The 12930-nt window shown below is 36.9% G+C and overlaps 1 protein-coding gene and 1 non-coding gene across 4 annotated transcripts in view; both read left to right on the forward strand.

Moving 5' to 3' along the window:
* The first annotated feature begins 2341 nt into the window (after positions 1-2341).
* Positions 2342-12930, forward strand: part of shroom2a (shroom family member 2a) — a 46724-nt gene continuing 36135 nt past the window's right edge. For 2 of the 3 annotated variants that reach the window (XM_026264733.1, XM_026264745.1), the window contains exon 1: positions 2343-3382. In XM_026264733.1, coding sequence (XP_026120518.1) covers positions 3170-3382 — 213 coding nt within the window. In that variant the 5' untranslated portion in view covers positions 2343-3169. Of the gene's footprint in view, positions 3383-12930 lie in introns of all 3 variants that reach the window. The other variant, XM_026264741.1, reaches the window with a different exon arrangement.
* On the forward strand, positions 3769-3840 carry trnag-ucc (transfer RNA glycine (anticodon UCC)). Its single transcript has one exon. It is a non-coding gene; the product is annotated as a tRNA-Gly (tRNA).

Below are 12930 nucleotides of genomic sequence, written 5' to 3' on the forward strand. Positions count from 1 at the left end.
TGCTAGAAAAGAGAGAGTCCATAGTTTCTGTTACATCATCAAGTTGTTCTGAGGTTTTGGATATGCTAAGGAATTCGGATACATCAGGAAGATAACTTAAAAAGCAGTCTTTTGTGGTAGAAGTGATGGTTCTTCGATACTTGTAACAAGAAGTAGAATTTACAATTTTGGCTATATGAAGTTTACACAGAACTAAATAATGATCTGAGATATCATCACTTGGCTGAATAATTTCAACACTATCAACATCAATTCCATGTGACAGTATTAAATCTAGAGTATGATTTCGACAATGAGTAGGTCCTGAAACGTGTTGTCTAACACCAATAGAGTTCAGAATGTCTATAAATGCTGATCCCAATACATCTTTTTCATTATCGACATGGATATTAAAATCACCAACTATTAAGACTTTATCTGCAGCCAGAACTAACTCGGATGTAAAATCACCAAACTCTTTAATAAAGTCTGTATGGTGCCCTGGTGGCCTGTATACAGTAGCCAGTACAAACATAACAGGGGATTTATCATTAACATTGGTTTCTCTGGATAATGTTATATGAAGCACCATTACTTCAAATGAGTTATACTTGAAGCCTGCCCTCTGAGAAATCCTGAAAACGTTATTATAAATTGAAGCAACACCTCCCCCTTTGCCTTTTAGACGCGGCTCGTGTTTATAACAATAATCTTGGGGGGTGGACTCATTTAAAATAATGTAATCATCAGGTTTTAGCCAGGTTTCTGTCAAGCAGAGCACATCTATATTATGATCAGTTATCATATTATTTACAAAAAGTGTTTTCGTAGAAATGGATCTGATATTTAATAAGCCAATCTTTATCATTTGTTTATCCATATTGCATTTGTTTTTTATTTGTTGAACCTCAATTAAATTGTTAACCTTAACTTGGTTTGGACGTTTTTTGTATTTTCTAGTTCGTGGAACAGACACAGTCTCTATAGTGTGATATCTAGGTGAAAGAGTCTCTATGTGCTGAGAATTAACTGACCTCTGTGACGGGAGGCAGCTAGCAGACGGTCGGTTTAGCCAGTCTGTCTGCTTCCTGACCTGGGCCCCAGTTAGTCAAGTATAAACACTAAGACTATTTGCCATATTTCTAGACAGAAGAGTGGCGCCACCCCAGGAGGGATGAAGACCATCTCTTTTAAACAGGTCAGGTCTGCCCCAAAAGCTCGTCCAATTGTCCATATAACCTATGTTATTCTGTGGGCACCACTTAGACATCCAGCCATTGAGTGATGACAATCTGCTATGCATCTCATCACCACGGTAAGCAGGGAGGGGACCAGAGCATATTACAGTGTCTGACATCGTGCTTGCAAGTTCACACACCTCTTTAAAGTTATTTTTAGTGATCTCCGACTGGCGAAGTCGAACATCATTAGCGCCGGCATGAATAACAATCTTACTGTATTTACGTTTAGCATTAGCCAGCACTTTTAAATTTGCCAAGATGTCAGGCGCTCTGGCTCCCGGTAAACATTTGACTATGGTGGCTGGTGTCTCTATATTCACGTTCCGTACAATAGAATCGCCAATAACTAGAGCACTTTCATCAGGTTTCTCAGTGGGTGCATCACTGAGTGGGGAGAACCTGTTTAATGTTTTGATCGGAACAGAAGAGCGGTGTTTTGACCCACGACTACGCTGCCTCACCGTCACCCAGTTGCCCTGCTGCAGGGGCTCTGCTGGAACCGGACAATGTACAGGAATCCCTGAGCTAGACGCATCCAAAGCCATATCTAGAGCCCTAACATTCTTACTGTCCTCAATTAAAGTTTGGATGCGTGTCTCTAATTCTGAAATCTTCTCTGTCAGCCTAACTGTTTCCCTGCATTTATCACATGTGAATCCCTCATCAGCGACAGAGATAGATAAACTGTACATGTGGCAAGAGGTGCAAATAACAATTGTAGGAGAAGCCATTACTCACCGTGCTTGATGAAATATTCTCACTGCGGTTGTTTGATGACCTTGTGCAGCGTGAGAGAGGAGAGGAGAGGAGAAAAGAAAACGCTAATGACAAGCTAACGAGTGCTAACGCTTTGCAGGTGTGCTGCAGTCACGGAAGAGTGAACGATCAAGGGACATAATATTCGTTTACCATATTTTGAGAAATAACCCTTTAAATTTCTTTAAAAATATAAGCCTTTCAGAACTGTTTGTTAACTATTTCGATAGATAAATTACATCTAAACACACGTTAAATTAGGCCTACTTTAAAGTGCTTATTAGTGCGGGCACACACAGTGAACAGTAGAGGTCGCTGCTGCTCTCTGGTCATTTTTGATGAGGCTCGCACAAGGTAGATGGAGGTAAGCGTAATCCATACAACAGATAAGCCTTCTGCCATCCCGCATTTCAGCCTTTGTATCTCCTCTTTTGTACTTTTTTGTGTTATGATAAAAACCTAAAGGGAAACCTATTTGTTTCGGTTCGTACAACAGTGGGAAAACTTCTGGCTGAGGGAAGAGATGTAAAGTGCGGTGTTTGATCCACTTGTTGATGGAGTAAGACTCGCGGTTAGCTGACTAGCTCTCACACGCACTTAACACAAGATCGGACGGATGTAACCTTCAGTATGAACGCAGCGAAAGCTTTGTGACTGACGCTAATCTGTAATTCGGATTTACGACTCGAATCCGGGCAGTTGCGTTATCGACAGCCAGTCAGTGAGCGTTTTTTTTTTAATAATAAGTAACACTTGAGGGATCCTGTTAATTCGGGAAACACTTGATGGCGAGTAAAACTTAAACTGAATCCTTTGGCTAATGCTAACTTAAGGAAAGGTGTTCTTTAAACCATAAACAAACAAGACGACACATTTCGGTTGATCGCTGTTTGTTTCGAGAATTGAAACAAACATATATAACGTTACGTCTGTAAGTTTTTGTAAATTTACACTCCACTTTATTATTAAACACTGGTCATAAATGATGGACAGCGCCTAGTTCACTGGAGAAAACTAGGCATCGTGGTAACCAAGAGATGTTCATGTGGAATAACATCAACAGCTGCTTTTAATCTGGAAGACTATGTAGGATGTTACTTTTTTATTTACTCATTTTGGAATCAGTTTAAAAGTGGGAAAAAACCACAAAAGACTACAAATTGTGTTATTTTGGGAGAGAGCTTGTGTATGAAATGGGTACGATCGACCAATACCCTATAGACTCTGGCTTCCCTGAAGGGGATCACAGGATCTTTTACAGTACGCAGAGATCTGGGAGTTTTGAGGAACATCATGGTAATGGAGAGGGATGGAAAGAGGTGGATGTGACCCTTGCTGGGGGAGCACCATGGGGTTTTACCCTCCGAGGTGGACTGGAGCACAGAGAACCTCTTCTTATAACCAAGGTAAGTTGGACAGGATTGTTCACCTAACCTGGGCATTATTGTTAGAGAGAGACTAATGTTTAACAAGCTTTGTAGTATACAAAATCATTACATTTTTGAAACTATATGTTGTAAAGCCAGATAAAATATACTATTTATTATATATAAAGTATACACGATACTTAGTAAATCGTTTTGTGGGATGAATATTAACTAAAAGTCTATTTACCATAACAAAACATAGTTTACTCTAAATATTGTTATTATTTATTTATTGGGAGAAATTGTTTATACTAAAATTTCATTTACTTTACTCATATTCCTCAATTAATGTTTCAAGGCATTTTTCCATATCATAGGATTTCTTTTAGCATGTCTGTGGAGTATGTCCTGCAGGATCTTGTTAAGCGTTGGTGGTATAGTGGTTAGCATAGCTGCCTTCCAAGCAGTTGACCCGGGTTCGATTCCCGGCCAACGCAAGAATGTTTTTCTTAAAGTTTTACCTTGCTGGAATCATTTGATTCTTACAATGATGTAACATGCAAGTTATGCTGTTTGAGGAGAAAGTACAGATATTAAAGACGGGAAAGGCAAGCAAAGCGATTTCTTTCTGGTCCAGGTACTGTAATAGTGGCCGAAACAGACAGCAGGCAAGATTTACACTTATACACAGTATGAACAACAAATATACATTACTTGGTATAGAAGAATACAATTTTCATCTAGCACAGGGCACCAGAATATTTAGGTTATCTTAGTTTGGTCATCAGCTGTTGTTTATAGCTGACTTTTGTTTGTTGACATCACTGTAGTTTGTCATTAGACATGCTTCACAGGCTTTAGAAAGAGCTGTTTAAAGGGAAGTAGGTATATTTGTTGGTTTGAAGGTGAAATTATTTTAGCATATTTTAAAGATAAACCAACATTTTACACTATGGCTTAACCTATGCAAATTGAGTTACAGTGGGGAAAATGTTTATTTGAACCCTGTGCTGATTTAGTTAGTTTGCCTACTTACAAAGAAATGAAGGGTCTGTAATTTTTATGGTAGGTTTATTTTAAGGAATATGAACCCAAAAATCCTGAAAAAACACATTATATAAAGGTTAGAAATTGATTTGCATTTCAGTGAGTGAAAAAAGTATTTGATCCCCTTCCAACCAGCTAAAAAAAAAACTTGGCTCCCACAGATTGGTTATATGCACATGGGAAACACCATCCCTCAGACAGAACACTAAAGATGTGTGTTCCAGAATGATAATGACCCAAAACGTAAGGCCAAGGCAACAAAGGAGTGGCTCAAGAAGAAGCACAATAAGGTCATGGAGTGGTCTAGCCAGTCTCCAGACCTCAAACCTAGGAAAAAAAAAAAAAAAAGTTGAAACTTCGAGTTGCTAAACGACTAGAAACCGTAAGGATTTAGATTGGATCTGTAAAGAGGAGTTGATCAAAATCCCTCCTGAGATGTGTGCAAACCTGGTGACCAACTACAAAAAATATCTTGCCTCTCTGCTTGCCAACAAGGGTTTCTGAACCAAGTCCTAAATCATGTTTTGCTTGGGGATCAAATACTTATTTCACTCACTGAAATGCAAATACATTTCTAACCTTTATATAATGTGTTTGTTTTTTTCTCAGAATTTCTGGTTGGTATTGTCTCTATCTGTTAAAAAAAAAACTACCCTACCATAAAAATTACAGACCCTTAATCTCCTTGTAAGTGGGCAAACTTAGAAAATCAGCAGGGGGTCAAATAAATATTTTCCCCACTGTGGACAGGTCTCAACTGATTTGCTAATATTTTTAAAACCGGTAAGTTAACTTTTTAGACCAAAAACCACAGCTGATGAAATCAGGTCATCCAGTATTGTCTTTCAAAAGTCATAGTAAGTATTTGTGAGTAATATACTTTTCATATTTGAAGGGCAGAACAGGACAGAATGAGTGCACTTTTCCCACCCTCTCCCACATTTTTCACTGACATAAGAATGTGAGCTATGCATCCGTCTTATGACTACATGCACAAAGTGGCACATTATAAATACCAGAAATTATAAATCACATTCATTTAATTTAAATTAAATATACATTTTATCACGTTCTATCACATAAATGTTTGACTTACTAAATTTCATGTGTCCAAATTTAATAATTCTAAAATTACAATCTATAGTTAAAGCCTATAATTTTATAGATCCTTTACCTACTACTACAGCTGTGTATACACACCGTTCAAATGTTTAGAGTCGGTTTGATTTTAATTGCTTTCTCTTATTCTTACCAAGGTAAAATTTGTTTGTCTAAAAATACAGTTAAAAAAATATTGATGATTTGACACAATTGTTTTCTATTTAACACATATGCGATGGCAAGACTGGATTTTAGGCAGCCATTACTCCAGTCTTCAGTGTCACAGGATCCTAGAGAAATCATTTTAATATTCTGATTTGGTGCCCAAGAAACATTTCTTATTAATTTTGAAAACTTTTGCTGCTTATTATTATTATTATTATTATTATTATTATTATTATTATTATTATTATTATTATTAATTTTTTATGATTCACTGATGAATAGAAAGTTCAAAAGAATAGTATTTTTTTGACAGAGAAATATTTGTAGCAAAGTTAAATTCTTTACGTTCACTTTTGTTGTATCTAATTGCTGACACTTCTGAGATTTCTTTTAAAAATAAAAACGTAACTGACCACAAACCTTTGAACGGTAGTGAATGTTGTGGTGTTATTATGATGCACATAGATTATCTAATATATTTATTACAGATTACATTGTTTGTGACTTTCTTGAAAGAGTGTGTATTTGTCTAACAACAGTTGGCCAATTTTAGAATGTAGCCTTATATCAACACGAATTTATGAGTATTTTTTAGTTAAATTTTTTTTATAGGCAATGGCTGTGGACTTTGGTCTCTTGTAATGTAGTTTTTCAGCAACTCAACAGTGACCGAAACGTTTTTGTGTGCTTTTCTGGTTACTTATCAACTGTGAAGGACCTTGTAGATAAATCTGAAAAGAATAATCATCACTCTTACTTTCAGCTTAGGATGCCTAATGTTCTCCATTAAATGCATCTCTTTCTTTTTTACCTCAAAGTTTAGCTAAACGAATATTAAATAAGGTGGAATGTGACCACCGCTAAAACTCTGGTGGCCACCCCCACCTACACTGTAATTTTGAGGTGCATGTGACTTTTTTAGAAGTTAATTCCTGCCATTGCTGAGGTCTTTAAGGAGCTAAAATGCTAAGTTAGGTCATTTAATGGAAGCCTTTGATTTGGTACAACACGGTTTCTCAGAGGATGGTTTAAAGACTGAGTGCGGTTTTTCACATCTTTGGACGTGTATTCACCAAGAACAATTTCTGTGAGTCCTGCAGATCCCGTCACACTTCAGCAATTGGTAAGAGTGGTTAATAATGTACTGAAATTGTTTTACCCCCCTCGTCGATGCTCTTAAAGTCACTTGTTGTTCCTACTGGATCATATGATGGCAAATCATGCTGTAAAATAACCTTTGCACCTGTTTTTTATTTAGATTTAGGCTTAATTATTTTTTAGTTTTCATCAAGGTTCCTTTACCTTGGTTCATGACTGACTTAAAGTGTGTTAAATTATTGTTCCATGTTTTTTTTTTGCTTTGTTCTTTTGGCTACCTTGTTTGCTGTATTTTATGAGGCTGGTTTGTCAGTGTTATCTCTCTTGATATACATTTGTCATCTCATGATACTTGAACTTGGAGTACAAAGTAGTTTTGATTTATTGAATGATCATTCAGTTCTCATGGGAAAATTCAGTGTTGCACCCAATTTCACTTGGGGGGGGGGGGGGGGGGGGTGAAATGCTCGCTTTCACTCAATATCCTGTTAATCTTGAGTACCTATAGAGTAGTACTGCATCCTTCATAACTCCAAAAAGTCTTTAGTTTTATTATATTCATAAGAGAAAGATAGTCTGTACCGATTTTTCCTGGAAAAACACGACCGGCTGGAGGCGTGACGTGTGGGCGGAGCTAAAGAATCACGAGCGCCAGTAGGCTTTTGCGTTGAGAGCGTTTGGAAGCTGTGACTTTACCGTAAGGAAAAACAAACCATGGCTAACAGTCAGATTCAGCGTATATTTATGATCCAGAATCAGATCCAGAGGCTGAAATGGAACAAGAGCTGCATCAGCAACATCTCTATGTGGTATGTACTGAAACTGTATATATTTGCTTAGCGGTTTTGGAAAATGACTAAGTTCCACTTTGTCGTCTTTTTTCTATTTTTTTTTAAGCTGTACAAGAAGAAAGTATAGTTTGATGCCAACATCGCATGTTGTCTACTTGATGTGCTTACGCGCCGATAGCTAAATTAACAACACAGAGATATTTGAAGCAGTTTTACTCACCGCCTGCGGTTCCAACACACGATCGTGACCCTTTTTCATTGGGACTGCATCATCCTTAAGAATTAAACGATGTGCAAATCCGTCGTCAAACTGGGCCTTGTTTGTAAAACAAGCATCTTCGAAATGCAGGGAACAAACAAAAACACTTGCACAACTCCGTTGATGCTCTGTAAAAATAAACTCCATCCACTGGTCTCTTAATGCTGTTTTTTTTTTTTTGGTAATCTGTGCAGGGTTGTCTTGCCCTGGCAACCAAAAACACACTTCTTTTGTGACATTTCGCAACGCTCTCGCTCTGATCAGTGAATGTCTCGTCTCTGCTCTGCTATACGGGAGCGCGCACTCTTCCGGCAGAAGTGCCTAGGACCCATATAAGGAAATTCCGCTCCATCTAACGTCACACAGAGCCATACTCGAAAAAAACTTTCCGAAACTTGTGACAAACCGGAAGGAGTATTTTTGGAACAGAAATACTCCTTCAAACATACAACTTAATTTTTGAAACTTTGTCCATGTTTAGCATGGGAATCCAACTCTTTAACAGTGTAAAAAACTCAGTATGCATGAAATAGCATTTCACCCCTCCCTTTAAAGCTACCAAAGCTTACTGTATGTTCCTGCAGAGCTGTCATAACTTTCTCAGGAACCATGCTAAGATTTAGGGTTCATTAGCAGCTCAAGCCTTAAACATGGGTCTGTGGCTTTATCAGAGGTGTACTACACTTCCTTTTAAGTCTGTATGTATGTATGTATGTATGTATGTATGTATGTATGTATGTATGTATGTGTATTCTGCTAATTAATAAACCCTATAATGTAAAGATGTTAAGGACTGAAACCAGGACCTTCTTGTTTGTAGTTGACTCCCCTCATATTGCAACATTTGTTGTGAATCCAGTTTGTTATTCTTGGCACATTGGTGTTTTTATCCGAACCTGCTGTTCTAGTACAAGTGCCATAGACAGAACAATTGAATGACCTTAATCAAGTATGCCCGAAAATCTGCCAATTGGGTGTGGAGCACCAAGGGCTGGGAGATATGGCCTAAAAAAAAAAAAACCCTGCATAACCTAAATTTCCTCAGAACTTTTTTGAGACCGAAAAGTTGAATCTACTCTTTTAGGGGTTGTGGGATATATTATCTCCGAAGTAAAAAGTTCATAATAAAAAATAAAAAAAATCTGTTGGCTTAGTGTATTCAGTTTTCATTTCTCACATACTGTTTAGTCGTCCTAAATAGTATAAGAGAAATGAATATTATGGGAATTAAGGTAATTTCTACGATTTTAAAAATGTGTTAAACAATTATTTCTTATTGCTCTGGTCTTTGTTAAAGTACACATTATCGTGTTCTGGATTCCATCCAAACCTTGAGGCATACATCAAGTGACAGAACATATTATGATGATGAAAAAATTATTTGATGACATGTGTTCAGAAAGAAGTTCAAAAGGTCTGTTTTGTGAGCTGACTGTTCCCTGATATTTACATTGAATCCACAAAACGGAAAAAGATACAAGGTCGTAAACAAGGTAGTACAATTTAGGGAAAACTTTACCCCAGCTATAAAAGTAAAAAGTTTAATTTGAGGTGCTTTGTAGATTAGCCATTTATTTATTGAATTTCTTAGCTCGTTCTGTTTTTCAGTGGACTGTTTCACTACATTTCTCTGAGATTCCTGAGGCAAACTGGCAGTGCCAGGAACAGCACAGGAATGTTGAAGCTTTGCTTGATTATCCAAATGTACTGAATTATCTTCAACAGCCTGAAGCCAGTTGGACTTGCATGATACAGCATCTGGGATAAATTTAGATTGGATTAAAGGAACCTGGGCAAGTTCACTTTGCCTTTGACGTCTTGTATGTGAAGGATAAAAACCTTCTGTGGTCTCTCTAAATTGTTAAAATAGCCTAATTGACACGAAGTGAGGACTTTGTAACATGTTTTCTGACAGGCTATTTGTATACTTCTGTGAATTTCAGTAACTTTTAGGAATAGGCATCTCACTTATCGTTACCTGAGAAATCTGGTCTGTTGCTTTTTTTTTTTTTTAAGTCTCTCTTCCTTATCAAGGCTGCATTTATTTAATCTGATATACAGTATAAAAAAACAGTGATATTCTGTTTACTATTTTGATGGTTATGAAATGCACATTGGTAATGGCAAAGCTGAAGTTTCAGCTGCTTTACTACTCTAGTCTTCAGTGTCACATGATACTTCAGAAATCATTCTAATATGCTGATTTGCTGCTCAAGAAACATGATTTATTGGTATCAATGTTCACAACACTTGTGCTGCTTGTGCAAAATCTAACAATGCAACATGTGTAACATACTTTACCTCAGCTTGTCTTTACTGTCACATTTGATCAGTTTAATTTAATGGATCTTTCAAAGATAGATTTTTTATTTTTTTTTATATCTACATATTCTGAAGATGAACGCTAGGTTGTTGCAATTTAGTTTTCAGAGCCATTACTTTTTACCTTATTCATCCATATATTAGGTTATGGCTAATTAAGGCTGCAGTAAGCAGCTTTATTTCTTTATTATAAATGGAACAAATTAAAATTCCCCTCATTCCTCAATATTTGCCAAAGGTCTTCATCGCATTTATTTTAAATCCTCCGTTTCAGTAAACTAATAATCCTGTTTTACACTGCATGCATAGAGTTTAGCCTTTCACATGCTACCTGTGTTTGGTTTTCATTTTATGCATTCTTTCAACACTCGGAGACCCTAAAAGGGCAGCCTTTTAATGAGCTCTGGTAAACCTATTTGTTGACAACTGGATTCATCAGTCGACTGTCATGCCCCGACCCGTTCAGAGCAAATTTGGTGCGGACAACCCTTCACCCACATACTGAAAGCCATCAGAGGAAAAGTCTGTTAATGATAGTCTTTTTACATTAATAGCTTCACTTCAGGTGTGGCAGGAACCAGCCAAATTTAAAGCAGCTTTCAGTATTTGTTTCAGAAGAGCTTGACTTTTAACTCTACAATACATGTCTGTTCATGTTCCGAGTAAGAATTATCAGGAAAGAGTATTTAACCTCTCTTGCCTGTTTTGAAGTATTTCAAGACCTTTGCTCTTATCTTTTCTGAGTGCTTGCTCAATGCGAAGACACACATGCGCACACATCTATTGTTTAGACTGCACCAAACTCCCAAGGGCTGCTGTGAAAATGGTGTTTGTTCAAAGAAACACACCACTCTGTGTAAGTTGCCCTTAGATATGGAGTCTGAAAACAAGATAGTACAACAGTTATGCCACATTTTATAAACTGCTTTAGATCTGGAAGTATTTTTCCCTTTTTCTATGGGCATTTTAAAATTTTGGAAGCCTTGAGCAAACTATTTGAATCTGCAATTTGGACGAATATACTGAATAAAAAACAACAGTACAGTATAAAACTATTGACTGCAAGTTATTGATTGTAAACACAAAAAATGCTTAAAATACTTGTTCAGACAAGTTTATTGCAATTTATTCAAACATATGCAGATGTATGAGCAGTTTAAGGTTGTAGGGCGGAGACTCAGCTGCAACTTCTCTTATTGGTTGATCTCTCGAAAGCAGTTGTGGGTAGTGTATTTCTTTACAGAGAATTACATAAAAAACACACAGTTGATGTTAGATTATCTGTCTTGATAAGGTTATAGATTATAACAGACAAATGACTGGTATCCCGATTCTGTTTTATTGTGTCTAAATAAATGAACAAGAAATCAGTCTTTTCAAAAGCTACTAGTTAATTTAGGCATTGCAACATTATGATGTGCAGTACCAAAGATTGATATTAATTTGGAGATTTGCTTAAGATTACATTGATAATTTAGTGCTTTGGATGATTAACTTTAAAGTGAGCGTTATATGATGATGGCAGTAGTAGTAGTCTTGATGTAAAAATAGGTTAAATAATCATGCATATTTAAAGCTTTATATTCAATATAAAAAATATAAATAAATAAACATTTAGTGTATATAGGACTGAGATATTTTGCATCCCCAGTATGTATGAATCTCTTGATATGTTGAACATTCAGGGGTTGTTCATTTTCTCAAACAAACTCAGTAATGCGCTTTAGTAGCATAGGAGGCCTCTCGATAAATTAAATGTGATTGCAGCAAACTTTTCTGGAAAATCTGTTTTCAGTCTTTATTTTGTTGCCTGGAGGGGCAAGAATTTAGATGCATTCCTGATGCTAAGCCACAAGGAGCTCGTGCTCTTTTGTTTGTGTTAGGATACAAGGTTCATTCAAAAAAGCTTAATCTGTACAGTTCAATACTTCTGTTGTAGCTGGAGTCCACTCAGATTCTTTAGTATACGATCAAGTTCAGCTGAAACAACAAAAAAGCCCTTAGTCATATTATTGTTCTGTGCAGGCATAGTCCTGTTATAGCTCCCGGTGTGTATTATATATATACTCTCATTGTCAAGATTTGACAATAGCACCATTGTGAAGAGGTGATGTCTCATGGAAGAACATTTTCTTTGAGTACTTTGTGTGTGTGTGTGTGTGTGTGTGTGTGTATTGAATGCAGCAGTATAGGCTGTAAAGTAGCTCTAAAGCTCAGTGCTCTGTCAGCGGAGAGCACAGGACACCAGTCAGCAGAACTCCCACATTCTTCCCTCATCTCACCCCACGCTCCAGACCCCACGCTGAGACAGCAAGGTCATGGAACTTATTTCAAGCTCTTGAAAAATTCTTTGGAAGTACCACCAGGTTGATGGAGCTGTATGGGTGCCATTAGCACATAAAACAGTGAACCATGGAGCCACTGCCAATGTATTTCAATAGTACTCCAAGTCAATACTATGATTATGCAGGGCCGTCGCCAGAACAAACCAAATGGGGGGGCATTTAATTTTCATAGGGGGACACACTTTTTTTACAGACCAAAACATAAACCCATATTAGGCTATAACTAAAATAGACCACAATAGTCTTGTTTTGTTAAATTATTCAAATAAAATACTTCACCGTTTCACCTCAACGTCTCTGTTTATTGTCTCTTAACATTTCCAAAACCGCCAAAAATTTATTCTGAGATCGCATGCAACGCGCAGCTCAGCTGCGCAAAGGAATTGCATATAAACAATACAATACTGTATGCTTAACTAAATGAATTGCATGATTTATATATACATATACATATACATA

Source organism: Carassius auratus, chromosome 6, assembly GCF_003368295.1.
Source record: "Carassius auratus strain Wakin chromosome 6, ASM336829v1, whole genome shotgun sequence".
Classification (NCBI taxonomy): domain Eukaryota; kingdom Metazoa; phylum Chordata; class Actinopteri; order Cypriniformes; family Cyprinidae; genus Carassius; species Carassius auratus.